At 30.8% G+C, this 16657-nt stretch overlaps 1 protein-coding gene across 1 annotated transcript; it reads left to right on the top strand.

The window, feature by feature from the left end:
• LOC109350172 (non-specific lipid-transfer protein 1-like) lies at positions 6329-7724 on the top strand. Its single transcript, XM_019591340.1, has 3 exons — positions 6329-6384; positions 6415-6777; positions 7525-7724. Exons 2-3 carry the CDS (start codon positions 6431-6433, stop codon positions 7535-7537), a joined length of 360 nt encoding a protein of 119 aa, XP_019446885.1. The 5' UTR covers positions 6329-6384; positions 6415-6430; the 3' UTR covers positions 7538-7724.

The raw sequence follows: 16657 nt of genomic DNA, 5'->3' as shown, positions 1-16657 counted from the left end.
ATTATCTTTCAAGAAAAGATTCAAACACCTTATACTCACACACATAGAGGGGTTTTGTTGTTGAATGGTATGAACACAAAGTAATGCAGAAATAGTAAGTAAGCAATATAATAAAATGGCTAAATCCATTTGGTTTATTTGTTCACAACTCAATCCTCAATTTCAAAAGATTAATTTCAGATTCCAACTATTATCTTCCTAATTTGCACAGCTTCCAAACCTAAACTTTTAACTAAGATAAATCAACATAAGTATGGAACATTAACAAATTCACACAAACTAAGCGTTCATGCACTAGAGAGTAAATCAACTAAATGAAGATAAACTCATAAATCAGGTTCTAAACAATGGAATTAAGCAAACTACATTTAGAAATAGGATAGAAAAATCAATAGTAACGAAACCGAAAATGCATTAATAACAAAACCTCAAGAGTTGTGATACATTACCAAAAGACTTTAGTCTAGAAGTTTAGCCTTCCATGAAAATGGAAGCAAAACCGATGAACAAGAAAAATGAAAAAAAAAATCAAGAGCAAACCCTAGTAGAGCATAAAAGAGGGAAAACGAAAATGTGATTTGTTTCTCAAAGTGATGGAATGAGAGGAAATTCGGTTCCCTAAGTAAAAAACCGGAATGGGCCTAAACAATGGGCCCCAAAACTAATTTACATTAAACAATTCTTAAAATAAAAATATAATCTTCACTTCAACACATATCCTCCATTTCTATAATGCCCAAAATGACATTGGTGCCAAATATGATTTAAAAATACTAATAAATTTAATCAGGCCAAATAATCACAAATTAATTGATTTTAGAAATATTAGTCGAATAAAGTTTAAAAAATTAAATCATGTGATTCAAAGTCAATTAAGCACCAAAAATCATCAATCATGCTAAATTAAGGTTATGAATAGTGTGTAATATATTGCTCACCCATTAGGCGCACCTCTAGAGCGACGTTTCAGTGCACCTCTGTACGCCTAGCACACCACCCACTGTGCTAAGCGCAATTGGGTGCATTAAGCACATACGAAACGATGGCAAAATGCTGATTTTTTGCTGGTATTTGCGCTCAGCGAGGAAACCTACGCATATCACAATTATTTTTGCTCATTTCAACGATCTAACCGTTCACATTAAATTTCCATCAATTAGGAACACCATAGTCAATATTCACCTCGATCCAACGGTGAATCGTCATTTTACTTTGAGAACTCATGGTTGAATTCATGATTTTGTCCAGAACTTATCTTTTTGCAATTATTCCTCTAGATTAAGCCTACAAAACAATTTACAGATGAGACTTGGCCATTTAAACAAGTTTTAATCATATATTTGTACAATTTCATTCATTTGAGTTGATTAAGTAGTTGAAGTGCAGTAAAAAAGAGTGTATAAAACATGATCATTTGAATATTTATCAAACTCTTCCCAACTTATAACCTTGTTTGTCCCAAACAAGAATCCAAGCTGAGTTTTGCAAAAACATGCTTGGGTTTTCAAGTAGGAATTAAACATCAATTATCATGGCATACATTCAAAGAACATATTGTTCACACAAGTAGACAAGTATACTAAGAAATTTAAACTAAATCAAGATATGATATCTAATTCATGCAAGTCATTCCTAGCTACATACTGATTCTGAAATTTCATTACTTTAACAATTCATATGCCAATAAATCAGGAAGTATGAACTCTCGAATGTTTAATAGTGTTTGGAATTATATGTCTGTCATAAGCATGCAATAATCGAACAACAAAGTTAATTTTGATATTATCTCATGTTTTAACCAAGAATGATAGATGATATTGATCACTAAGGTCTTTTAAGGATTGTTTTGTGAATTGGCTACAAAAGACATTGTTTTTCTGGATACAAAAATGTTCTAATAGTCTAAAAGAGCATATTCAAACTTTAAGTATCAATTCTACTTAAGTTACAAGCTACTTTTGTTTTCCCTTTTCTTTCATTACTCCAACACTCATCTTTTTGTTTTACCCTTTTGTAGAGTTTTTCTTTTTGGCTCAAAATATGAGTGGTGGTTAAACCACTTAATTTTTTACTTTTTCATACATTATTTTTCCCTCTCCCCAACTTCATTTCAATTGTAATATTTAGCACTCTTATCCTATTAGAACTAGGACTAGATAATAACTTTTAATATAGCTTCACGTTGTAATCAAAGAATATAATTCGGGCTCAAAGGGGCTAGAAATGGATATCAATATTATTTGGAATACGTTTAGGCCAAGTGAGTTCAAACAAACAATTCATTGATCGTATCCATATTTTTCTATCATCTTATATCATTTTAGAAATGCTAGCAAAACTAACAGTGGAAGCTATCACATCATTTTAAAATTTCATTCAAAGTATATAGTTCAAAACTCACATGACTCAACTTACTCATACAACTTACTAATATATAGTTTAAAATGTAACATCTCAGTTGTGCTATCTGCCAATGTCTTGGTCTATACTAGCACTTTATCATATGTAGATTTATGTCTATTAACTACAATAATAAAATTATATTTTATGAACCTTCAAACATACATTTATGTCTAGTATTATATGCCATTCAGTTTGATAGTTTTAAAATTACAAAATTAGTTCAACGTCTAGATGCTAATATGTAACTCACATGAGATGACAATTTAATATAAGTCTATTCCTAGACAATATATCAATTGTTGAGTTATGCAAGTACGATACTAACATTCTATTATGAATTCATGCAATGAGTTTGTCAAAATTAAATCAAATATTATGCACATACAAGAACTCAACAAAGAAGTACTTAGGTACTCATGTTCACACAATGCAAGCAAGATAGGTTCAATACACAACTCATGGGATATTGTCAAGATAAGGTCACAAATGAACATAAATTAACTTATGTAGAACTTACACTTAGTTCACACGATCTAAGTGAGCTAAATTACCCTAGGAACTCCAAAAATAAGTATTACAAATCAATATTATAAAGCATATATCATTTGGGTGGAGTTGAAAGTCCTTAAATAGTGTTCAGATGCTTTTTCTGGCGCTCAGTGCACCGCCTATGTGTTGGGCACACCTCTAGAGTGACGTTTCAATTAGGCACTCAATCATGTTAAATTAAGGTTATGAATTGTGTCTAATATATTGCTCATCAACTTGACGCATTTTCATAGCGGCGTTTCAATGCACCTTTGTGCGCCTAGTTCACCACCCACTGCACTAAGAGCAAGTGGGTGCACTAAGCGCATACGAAAATGTGGCAAAATGCTAATTTTCACTGGCATTTGCGCTCAGCGTTAAAACGTGCGCTTAGCGTAGTGAGTTTTGCTCATTTCGACAATCCGATTGTTCACATTGAAGATCCATCAGTTAGGAACAACATATTCAAAATTCAGCTCAATCCAACGGTGAACGAATGAGTTATCATGATTTTACTCGGATAATACATGGTTGTATTCATGCTTTTGTCCAAAACTTATCTTTTTGCAATTAGTCCTCTGGATTAATCCTACAAACCACTTTAGAGATGAGATTTCGCCATTTAAACAAGTTTTAATCATATATTAGTACAATTTCATTCGTTTGAGTTGATTAAGTAGTTGAAGTATCATAAAAGAGTGTATAAAACATGATCATTTGGACACTTATGCAATCCCTCTAAAGAGAGTATATCAAATGGAGGTTGATCCAATTCTTGAAGGAATAGAGAGACCAGGAAGAATCATATGTGAAATGATTAAGAAATACTTAGAGATCAATATTTTATCAATGAATATGATTTATGATATATCATATGATATCATTTTATTCATATAGTCAATCCCTTGAAGTGGGACAAAAGCTTGAATGTTTTTTTGTTGTATACGTCGAGCCTTATAATTGATAATCATTTTATAAGAAAAATATGTGCATGTGTTATGGGTGTTTAACATATATTATTACAGTTAAAATTGTTTGGTAGAGAGTATTATCATCATATAGATAATTTTTTGTTTTGGTCCTTTGATGTGAACATGATGATAGTATATATCCCTAAAATAGGGAAAACTAATTATTATGAGGCACGCTTGATTGGGCCTACCCAATTCGAACTCGGTTTTTCAAGATTCCAGGCAGGCCGAGCTGAAAGTTCGATTTCAAACAGATGAGTCTATTGTAGTACCCGAGCCCTATACTAGTAAATGCACTATGAATTCTAATAAATGCTCTTTAATTTGAGTTGTAATGACTCACTATCGAATTACTAATTATAGATAGCTGTCAACTTTGTAAGGAAGGATTGATTTTAAAAACAATTCTAACAAAAGATATTTCGTCATTACTTTCATAATTCTTGTTGGTTTTGTATGTAGTATTGTCTTATTCTAGATGAGGCATTTGCCTTATAGGCTATAGCTATTGTTTCTTTAGCTTTTGTAATGTAATGATGATATCTTGGATCAAAATCTACATTTTACTTTGTAATTGCAGATCTTTAAATTCCAATAGCTTTAGTGGACAATGTCCTCATTCTATTGGTAATCTATTAAAGTTTATTAGTTAGATTTAGATGACAATCAGCTTCAGGGTCTAGTCGTAGCATTCATGGGCATCCTAAATTACATCATTCCTTGTCTTGATAAGTTACACCATGCAAATCACTTTTATGTAACTCACCTCTTCAGTAGTTACACTACAACAAATTTCACAATTAGAGAAGGTTATTTTAGCAATTAGTGGCAGTTTTTAATACCACGATACAATTTGGATTCAACTCTTCTCCAATACTAGATTTCATGAAGAATGAAATTTATTTAATTTTTATATTATTTTTAATTTAAAAATCAATAAATATTTAAACACTTAGTTTTTTTTGTTATGAATTTTACTTAGTACTGAAACTCTTTAGTATTTAGTATTTGATAGTATATCTACTCATACAATTTGTGGACGTTTTTTCACCACAAAAGTTTTGAGTGCCTTGCCATTAAATTTCGCAGTAGTATCATTGTGCACGTTTTACACCTACACAATTAGAGAAGGTTTTTTTAGTAGGGGTGAAAAGCCTCCCTTATTAAACAAAATTACTATTTACTAAAGCCCAAAAAGCATTTTCCTATGAAACTTCCCATAGTTTTCAATTTTAAAGCAACTATCAATTATTACTTGCAACCTCACATGACAACTCTAATCAGTACTCGATCAAATCTACTTACGATTTTCTCATTCAACATCACCAGCAATTAGTTATCAACATCAACTATCTTCGCCTTCTTTGGAAATCCAAAGGTCCCTTAAAAGTCATTACATTTGCTTGGAGACTTTTTCAGGATATGATGCTTACAATGGTCGCACTTCATAAGAGGGGATCCCTTTATCACATGGAGGAGGTTCCTTATGCCCTTTCTACAACGAGTACGTAGAAACTCCAGATCATCTATTTTTTACTTCCAACCTCACATCTTCAGTTTGGAAGCTCCTCTACAACTGGTTGAACATCAGCACGACACTTCCTTTACAACCTATACACCATTTTATTGCTCACATGGGTATGATATTTGGAGTATCATCTGGTTAGCTTCAACTTGAGCTATTTGGCTTGCTATGAATGACTTTATTTTTAACTCTGTCAGCCCTTCTCCTCAGAAGATTTTTGAAGCTGGAAGAATTCATTCCTGACTGTGGGTTAATGGTCAGATGGGCAATAATTCTTTTTCTTACTCAAACTGGGTTTCTAATCCAATCTCTTGTCTTATTATCATAGTGTATCTGGTTCTTGTCCTTCTTTATTTCACTTCTTTTTGTTCCATTTGTAATTATCTTCTATTAATAAAAAAATTTTGCCGATACAAAAAAAAAGAAGACCGGGTAGTTCATTAAAGTCAAACGTATGAAATCATGCAAGATGCACAAAAGAGGATAAAAAAGTTCCCTCAAGCGTTGAATTGATCACAACTACTAACTAATTACCCATGCTATCAAACAATATTAAGTCCTACCTTTCATATAAAGGGTTGAGATTCTCATAGGGAAAAGTCTAGTAATAAAATGTGAAGTGAAAAGTGAGTTTAACATTCTTTATAATTTTTTTTGTTTAAAAATGGTGTAATTTGAGAATCATTAAACTTTTTCACGAAAATTTTTACTATCTCCCTTCGATATTGGACCTTCCAGTAATGACAATAGAGAGGAATTAATTTCCAATATAAGAGTGTAATATATATTTTAATTGTAAAAATCTATAACAGTTAATGTATAATTCAACATTTTAGAATAACAAGATAAAAAAACTCTTATATTATCTTTATATTCATTTTTTTTTTGTATAAACTCACACAGCCCTTGTACTCAAAAAGTGAAGAAAGCAATTCAAGACTAAAGCAAACACATCAAATTAGTTTTTGATTTGTAACTTGTTTCTCCATTGTGACAAGTACTAATGGCAATCCACAAGCTTAAATATGTGGTGGTGGTTCTCATGTACATGGTTGTGATAATTGCACCCGTTGCAAAGGCAGACGTCGATTGCGGACAGGTGGTTAGCTTCATAGCTCCATGCATCAATTACCTGATGAACGGCGGAGCTGTTCCCGGAGGGTGCTGCGACGGAGTCAAGAACCTTGTCTTATTGGCTCAGACTACAGCTGATAAACAAACAGCATGCAATTGCCTCAAAGCTCAAGCTGCTGCAATCTCAACTTTCAAGAATGCCAATGGAGAGGCACTCCCTGGCAAATGCGGGGTCAACCTCCCCTACAAGATCAGTAACTCAGCCAACTGCGATAAGTATGTTGATTTCTCAAAATCCTTCATACTTATAAAATTCGGTTCATATTTATGGAATATATTGTTAGGAAGTAAATATCATAGTAGTTATCTAGGAGATCATTTAAATAATTGTTAGATTACTTCTCTTGTTGTCAATTGGTTTTGAAATTAAACTTTAACGCATACATTTATATTTATTTTTGCTAAGGTTTTTAATATGTACATAAGAATATCATATCGGGGGTATCGAATGAAGTTGATGAAGCTGCAGAGCATTGAGCATGAACGCGTTGGTTGAAATCTCCCCTTCTCTTAAAAAAATGTTGGCTACAAAATAAAATAAAAAGTTATGCGTTCTTTATATTTTGATGTATAAGAAGGGTTCGCTTTTCTTAAAAAAATACTTAGAAAGAAAATATGCGTCTGTTTATGAGATAATAGTTAGTTAATGACATGGTGTTAAGACATATATAATTATAGAGAATAATTTTTTAACTAAAATTTAACATTTTTTTGCTTGAGAACTTTTTTTGTTTATAACATTGTAAATGTGATATATCTTACTCGAGAGCTATATGATTATATTATTTGGATATTTTTCTAATAATTGAATTTCACTTGAAATTGTTAATTATTCTGCTATTAAGATATGCTTGATGAGGGACTTAATTGTTCATTACTTGTGCTATTACTTTACAAATTGTATGCTTTCGTATATCATTGTCAATTATATTAATTTATTTTTTGGTCTGGTGAATATTGCAGCATCAAATTCTGAGAGAGGAAATGAAAGGAAACGAAGCAGCTAGAGGAAACTCTTACTACCAATCCACTAAAAGATTATCCTTAATGTTATTGAGAATAAAAATGATGGTGATGGGGATTTTACATACATGCCCCTCACTTATTGTATGTCTACGTTGTTCTTTGTATGGATTACATCGTAATCTACTTTAATGTGGTTATTCCCAGTTTCTGTCTCTATCTTTTTTCCTTATCATCATTCATTAGGACTTATTGTTGGAAAACAGTGTTTGATATTAACAAAGAATGATGAGAGATAATTTTGTTTAAAAAAACTGGACCGAACTAACCATTTCATTGTTACACATTGGAACCTGCTATGAATTACTTATTAAAAATAAAAACTTTATTTTTTATCGGAAAAAGATGATGTATTGAATTGAGTACAAGGAGTGGAGTGTTCTACATCTTATGGAACAAGGAAATTAAAACATATCAAGAAAGGACATAAGAAAGGAAGGCTAATACATGTAAAAATAAATATGACAATTATACAAAGTGTTTAAATTAGGACTTTAAATTATACTTTGGAATCGCAATTGTTTGGGTAATATTAAATTCTACGAATATTCATCAACAAAATCACATCTAATTAATTTTATCATGTAATTCTCTTCCCTTCTAGAATTCAACTAGCAAATAGATACTTAATATCCTCTTTCATTGAAATCAAATTCTTTCAAGAATACTAACAAGTCTCGGGTTCAAGACTTGTGGATGAAAAAAATATCCGAAAGTTAGCACCACATACATGTGGATGTTCCCGACTTAGACAAGATTATCTCTAGTGCGAGAATACGCGTGAGAAACCAAAACAATTTCTCTCAAGAACTAGATGGAGGTAGTGCATGTTTCCTTAAAACAATTTTGATGATGCAGATTTTAATTTACCTTAAACAAAGAATTTATAAATCATTAAATTCACATTTATCTCACATTATTGTACTGACTCCAGCTATTTCAGTACCAGAGACGTTCTCAGCCCTCTCTGATTATGTTTCCTCAGTGCCATTTGCTTTTAGCTTAAAAAATACAAATGATAATAAAGGTCTCTTTCATTTATAACAATTTTGCTTTACTAGTTCTCTCAATTAAGAATTGATGCCACTGGACTTAAGTATCTCAAAGGCTCACGTTATGGAAAATGATCCCCTTTAAGTTGTCGATATCATGTATATTTAGCTAACAAATTGTGGTACAAGACTGTGGAAAGTGAAATAAAATTTTGAATTGTATGGAGAAGGGGTGGAAGAGGAAGAATGACCAGTACTAAAAAAATTTTTGTCTGTTTTTGTTTTTATGATTTCTTTTTATTGGATTGAGATATAATGAAATAGAATATTGGACAAATAATCTTCATTCCTGGAAGAGGAATGGAGATCACATATTTCATTTGGTATCCCAATGTAATAAAAAATGACATTTTATTACACAAGAAAGATAAAATACAAACTAACATTTTTTATATTACTTGTTGGAATTTGATTGGTTATAAATATAGAGACATGATTTTTTTGGGATATGTGATATTTGTTAGTGAAAGAGGTGGTAGTGTATTAGAAAATACAAGAGACTTAACTCTACATACCTTCTAACTAATTATTAATCTATTTTACACATATTTTAATCATAGAAATTGAATTTAAATTGTTTGCTAATAATACAAAGTGAATTTAATCTAACTACTAACTGAATATAATATTAACCCAAAATATAATATTAACTCAAAATATCAACATAAATTTAAAGATAATGTTATAAAAAAAAGATGAAAGGTGTGATGGCAGACTCATTTTTCAAAAATGTCATTCTTTTACTTAATTAGGACAATCTTTTGTACTTTACTCATCCCACTTTATCCGGATGGTCGTGATAGCATAAAGGAAGAATTGGGACCACTTATCCTACAATAATATTTCTAATTTTATCTTATTTAATAAAATTTCAACACATAATAAAAAACCAATATATTATAACATTGTTTCTTATTATTCAAATTTTGTAATAAATATTAAATTTTCATTAGATATAGTAGCCTTGTGACAAGATCTAAAAACAACTGGGAGGAGTGACCAAGTTAGTAATGGGTAATATTGAGGGTGAAAGTGGGGGACAAGGATCTGCTGTCCCGAACCCTATCCTAAATTATATCTCAGACCAATCTTATTATGCCACGTCACTTAAAAAAATTAAATATTCATAACTTTATCAATTTTGTTTCATTGTGATTGGTCACGGACGTGGTTGATGACATGATTGGGGATAACAGATCCCCATCTAAAAGTGGGATAGATTAGATGAGAATAAAAGGATAAAACGAAAAAAGATATCAATAATATAAAATTTATTCACATAATTTAAAAAATGAAAATAGTTTAAATAATTACAAAACTTCTCAAATGATTTACAAAGGGACCTATGGACATTTAAACATCAATGTATCCTAACTTTGCTAGATAAAGAAGAGTCTGGCTCCTCTCCATTAATGGAGAGAGCAGCGCATATGTATGATTATGACACATGACAATAACAAAAATTCAATGGTTTATATTTTTACTTTTTTATAAATTAATAATTTTAAAAATATGCCCCCTCTTACATTCCCAGTACTGGAGAGTCCAGTACTGGAGAGGAATCATGTTCGATAAAGAGACCCACAAAATCAAAACAAATGTCATTGACTTTACTAGCAAGTTACCTGGACGAATGCATGGGGGGCATTTCTTTACCATATGATTAAAAACATACATATTATATCTATATTGTTTTTTTAAGCATAAGGTACAACTTCATTTGTTATTTTGAAATTGTTATATCCTTCAAATTTTGATGTCCTTCATTGTTCAACCTGACAAATATTAAATATATACAATATCATAGTATGGAAAAACTTGATTTTATGATCCGGAACACCAAAAATTGTAAATGCATTTAAAAATTGATGAGTTAATAGGTTGAATTTTGGTCCTCATTAGTATTACACATATAAATAGATCAGAACTACTGTATTCATTTTCATCACCTAATATTTATATGTATGTGTGTTTACCTAAAATTGTTAAATATAGGTTAGAAATCTTAACATGCTTTTAGAACTCAAAAACCTACTTGATTCTACAAATCTGATGTCAGTTAATCGATTAACTAAAATTCTTAATCGATTAAAATAAGCTCCAATAGCCAAAAATTTATTTTCTACGAAAATTAATCGATTAACGTTTAAACTTAATCGATTACCTGAGCTTATTTTTCTAAAAATTTAGAATTTTAACTATGATTATTCGATTAAGTGTAGCACTTAATCAATTAACGACAACAAATAAAATAGAAACAACAGCGTTTTGACACTTTTCTATAACCTCTTTATCCCCTTTTCTCTCTAAATCTCAGAGACAACAACACAATTTCAATCATTAGCTTAAACGAAGGTTAAACCTCATCGTCTACCCATATTTCACTTCATTAAACTCCAATCTCTCTCAAAATTTCCAAGAACCCCGTTTACCCTATTCCAAACCCTAGGTCTGGGTTTCTTCCAAAATCCTCTTAAACCTCTCAATCCCCTCGGTTTTACCATCTACAATGGAAAGAGGCCACTAAAAAAGGATTAAGACAACAACACAATGCACACGAATGACTCTGATTGCTTCATCTTCAAATCCATGTATGAGGCAGGACCGTGGAGACCCCTACTACTCCCTCCTTCTGCAGGAGACTCGATTGTCTAAATTTCAAGGTAGGAAACCTACGTATATCAGGTATGTCGACTTAACTTGGATGGCGGATCAAAACTTTGATTTTCCGCACGACATGCAAGCTTAAGGAACTGTTACATTTCTGGAATTAAAAGGAAACATATACCCTGCTCTAATTAGGGAATTTTATGCAAACTTTAGGTATAAATATGGAAAATATTGGTCCATGATTTCTGGGAAATTGTTTGAGTTAAGTGAGGAAATTTTTATTAATGTGGGTGGATTGTCTACTAATGGTGCTAGTATTGGTGATTGTGATTGGGTTAAAATTTTGTTTGATGCTGCCGAAGTTTATAACTCATGTTTAAGAGGACCTCATTTGTGTGTCCAAGGAGAGTTAACTAAATCTAGATCGTTGTCTATGGAGAATAGACTTTTGCACTATCTGATAGCATATATTATGGTTCAAAGGAATACAAATCATGCACAACCCATCGTGAATGATTTGAGGTTCATGTATGCTGTCAATGAGAACGTCATGATAAATTGGCCTAAAGAGATCCTTAAGGTCATGTACAGTGTGTCTACCTCGCAATCCAAGCTACTACTACCCTTTAGTATCTTTATTTTGAGAGTTATTGATTATCTGCACATCGATGTGTCTGACACTATTGTAATGGAATCTACTGATAAAGATCACCTTGTTGGTGAGAGCTTGATTCAGAAGATGGGTATTTACGAGTATGGAAATACTTAGAAATATCAAGAGGACTACACCATAGTGGATCTAGATTTATTTGGAGATGATGATCAAGTGGAGACGGATGAGCATACTACAGGAACTCAGGGGGAAATAATTGGGAATGCAACGCAAGAACCTTCTTTCGAATTGGCTCATTTGGATGCTATGGAGCAGAGGCTAAACAACAGAATGGATCTGCACTTTCAGTCTTTGAAGGATTCTTATAATAATGACTTGGAGTAGTTTGAGGAGCGTCAGGTTGCTTATATTGATAATCACTATCAGTCCTTGAGGAACTTTTTTCAAACTAATGCTGAGGCACATAATGATAGGTTTTGTGCAGAATTTAACAAGCTGAGAATTCTCATCAAGGAAGATGGTAGTCTGATAATTTCTGATGACAAAAACCTTCCACCTCATCCTTAGTTAGAAGACTTTAGACCTTAGGATACCTTAGGTTTATTTCTTCTAATGGCTAAATTCAAGATTGTGTTGCTTTGTTCTCTTTGAGACTTATTTTCTACTTTGCTTTAATGGTTTGTAATAGCTACTATCTACTTGTGCTAGACTTTTATAACTTGATATGCAGGCTATCGAACTTTGTATGTTACTGGTTTTTCAATTGCTTACATCATATGTTTACTTATGTCACAAATAGTATGAATGTGTGTTTAATGGTTCTTGACCATGTTGTTATATGCATCTATTTTATATTGTTAAACATGATGTTTACATGCTATTATATCAATACTTAATCATTCTATGTTTAACTAGTTATCGTGTAACCATCTATGCCATTAAAACCGTTCATTCAGTATTTTTAGTCTATTTAATCGATTAACACCAAGTATTTAATCGATTAAATGATGTTAACAAGAGCATTTGTTCAAGCTTCTTACAATTGGTTAATTAGTTAAATTCCCAAATTAATTAATTGATTTTGTTATAACTATTTAACTCTTCTTACTTTTGACTAGATTGATTAGTTTATCATTTTTATAATGTCAAAATGGGGAGAAAGGTTGTTTTGTCGTTTGATGTGTTTGCAGGTTGTAAATAGTAAAATTTAGCTTCCATTTGTTTTCGCTACCTACTCACATTAAGGGGGAGAAATGCGCTTTAACTTTGGAATTCACAACCATTGCATTCTATAACCATCATCAAGCTCTTCATCAAACAAGATCTGATAGGGAGTTTGTCATCATCAAAAAGTGGGAGATTGAAAGTGCAAATGGTCAAGTAGAGCACTATTGGATTTTGCCTATGTTTTGATGAAGACAAGAACTTAGTGAAAACTTGAAGATGATTCAACAAATCAACATGTCGTGGAATCAAGGGTTTCATATCTAGACTAGGTTATTTAATAGAGTTCCTTTTAGAAGTCTAAGATATGTGCCTTAGATATTGAGTCTAGATTAGGTAAACCTAGATGTAAGTCTCAAAAGCTTTAAAAGTAATCATTTCATTTACATGAGACATTCCATCTAGATCATTATGTGTTCATGCATTAAGCCTACATGTTACTTGTGCATCTTAGGCATAATATATTGGTAAAACATGTATAGTTGATAAGTATAACATATAGGTTGTTTCCCATTTAATCAATAAGCTGAAAATGTACTAGTTAATCGATTAAGAGATACGTTAATTGATTAACGAGATTACAGTTCCAACAGAAATCTGAAAACTAGAAAATAGTTATTTCCAAGTACCCGTTAATCGATTAAATGAGTACTTAATCGATTAACTGAGACTCAGAATGGTTTTCTATAAAGTGTGATTTCATATCGTGTACTACATCATATCATTCAATTTTAGAAATTGCTAGGTGCATATTTTTGTCCTTAATTGTGTCATATAGGCAGAGTGAAATACATTGTGAGATAGAGAGATATAGTACCATGCTTAGGCTTTGATTGTCATCATATTGCATGTGGTTTATATGTTAAACATTCCTATATTTTCTTGCATTTCTTTAAGAGAATTTTAGGGTAGAAATTCTATATCTCTGCATTTTCATAAACTCATACATATTCATATTATCTTGTGAGCTTTGTATAAGGGTTTTAGTTGAGTTTTCATTGTAATATTTTGAGCAAAAGTGTGCTTTATAAAACTCAATTTTGTGTACTGTTTTGCATTAGGGAATTTGTCTCTTGGTGTCTTATCACCTAAGAGATTTGGTGTGTCTTCACCAAGACTTAGAGGTCTTCAGTTTAGAATGAGTTCTTGGGTGGGGCTAGATCGCAAGAAAGGTTTTCTTGGGCGATTGAAAGAGAGTCAAATCAAGAAAGTGGGTTCTTGGATTCAAGAAGGGAGCGTCTATGTTTTGTATTGGAAGTTTACATGTAACTATACATTCTGTTTAATATTAGTGAAGAAAAATCTCCCGAGATCAGAACGTGAGGCCTGATGTACTTTGCAAGTGGACCCACAAACGAACCAGGATAAAATTTCCTTGTTGCAGGCTTTTTTTAATCTCTGTACATTTCAAGTCTTATTATTGCATGATATTGACTGATATTTTGGATACTGTTAGATTGTTGCATCTAGTTTAAATTTGTATAAAAATATCCACTTTATCTGTTCTTGAACGTCATTGACTTGCTGTGTAAGAAGCTTGTCTGCATCTCGCTATGTTATGTATGTGTCAATCGATTAAGGCTTGGAATTTATCGATTAATTTGAGCTTTTTCCAGAATAGGGCTTTGGTGCGAAAAACGGTAATTGATAATTGCTACACCTATTCAACCCCCTTCTAGGTGTGTTCTGTCCACTAATACCTTACACAAACCACCTTGTAACTCATTTTTTTATTGTTTTAAATTTGCTATGGGTGACGCTCGAACCCACAACCTCCTCAACATCATTCCTTAAACTCTTTCACCTTAACCATCAGATCATCTTCTAATTAGTATAAAAATTATTATTTTTATGCAATAAATTCACTGCATATCATTTTTATGTGAGACAAAATATCAACAGATTTCCATATTAATCGTAATATCATAGCTTATTCTTTCTATTAATAAAAAGGGAATGGAGTATCTCCTTGTATAAGGAGATAAGTTATCTCCTCCTGCCAGTGAAATCATGACATATGTCATGTTTCATCATTTTCTATAAAAATATTTTTAAAAATAAACAAAATAGCACACATGTCACATTTTTACTGGCTAGAGGAGATAAGTTATCTCCTTATATAAGGAGATACATTATTCTCTAATAAAAATGTTGAATTTCTACTATTTATGTTTTAAAAATAATTAAATGATATTAATTGATAACATTTTAAGTTCTATCTAATTGTGTAATTACAACATATTATATTTAATATAGTTAAAATAATTTTCAAAATTTCATAACAACTTTAATACATAATTGTAAAGTGAAAACTAAATCAAAATTAATGCATGGTTATAACGAATGATTTACGTTATATTATACTATAATTTATAATAATTGTTCTTTCTGATATATTTTGATTTACGTTGGTAATTGATTCTTTCCATTTTATAAGTGATCCGTAAATTTATATTCTATTTCTGTAATTCATACAAAAATTTAAATTATTCTATTTCTTCATGAGTTTTGAATCATGTTATATTATTTATGATGTTCAAACAAAATAAAATATAAATGGAATTAATTAATATTGCATAAATTTATTAGTTATAATTCTTCAAATTTATCTACATAATTAACATTGCCTAAAATTTGGAATACTAAATAATTTAAACAAAATATAATTCAAATCAATTGGTTATCACAATCAAAATTTATTAGTTATAATTCTGCAAATTTATGTCCATAACGAGAATTTCTTAAAATTTGAAAATCATAAATAAATTAAAAATAAATCAATCAAATAAAAGTAAAGAACAAATGCATTATATTATGTTGTTGACAACCCAAACAAAGAATAGTTAATTATATTATGTTGGTACCTTCATTTTTAGGTTACTCTTTTCCATATGGGAATGCTAAAAATCGAGAAACAAAGAACAAACATTATATTATGTTGTTGACAACCCAAACAATACAAATTTCTAAGAAAACAATTAAATAAGATAATGAGCTTTAAGTAAAATTTCCAAGAGCACAAATATTGAGCCAAAGTGAGTGTATTAAATAACATATATATTAGAAAATCACCGAATAGAGAAAATAAAATATAAAACTCATAAATGAGTGAATAACTACGGATGAAGCAAAAAAATGAAGGTACCAATAACTAACTATGACTTTTACCTTATTTTAGAGGAGGATACACTAGGTGTTTTTGAAACATGCAAAATAAAAAATTAAAATAGTGATTCTTTGAATATAAAAAATATATAAGTATAATAAGAGATGCTTCTAGGAAGAACCAAACTATAGATAAAGAGAGAAAATGATAACAGTGAGATAAGATGAGGAGATAAATATATTAATAACAAAAATAAATAAAATATTATAAGTGAATATATATATATATATATAATGGAGATTGGGTACTATAGAATTTGAAGGTTTGATCTTCTTTGAGGAATATATATTTGATTATCAGAGCCTAAAGAGGAGAATTGCTCGAAAAATATATCTAAAAAATAATGAAATCAGTGATAACACATCTATAAAATAAGGAAATCAATGAAAAATTAAACATAAAATTCAA

Source organism: Lupinus angustifolius, chromosome LG01, assembly GCF_001865875.1.
Source record: "Lupinus angustifolius cultivar Tanjil chromosome LG01, LupAngTanjil_v1.0, whole genome shotgun sequence".
NCBI classification, from domain to species: Eukaryota; Viridiplantae; Streptophyta; class Magnoliopsida; order Fabales; family Fabaceae; genus Lupinus; species Lupinus angustifolius.
Note: the sequence above shows the minus strand (reverse complement) of the source record. Positions and strands in the feature narration are given on the sequence as shown.

Coding starts and splice junctions, on each gene's coding strand:
- LOC109350172 (XM_019591340.1), top strand. CDS start 6,431: ATGGCAATCCACAAGCTTAAATATGTGGTGGTGGTTCTCATGTACATG.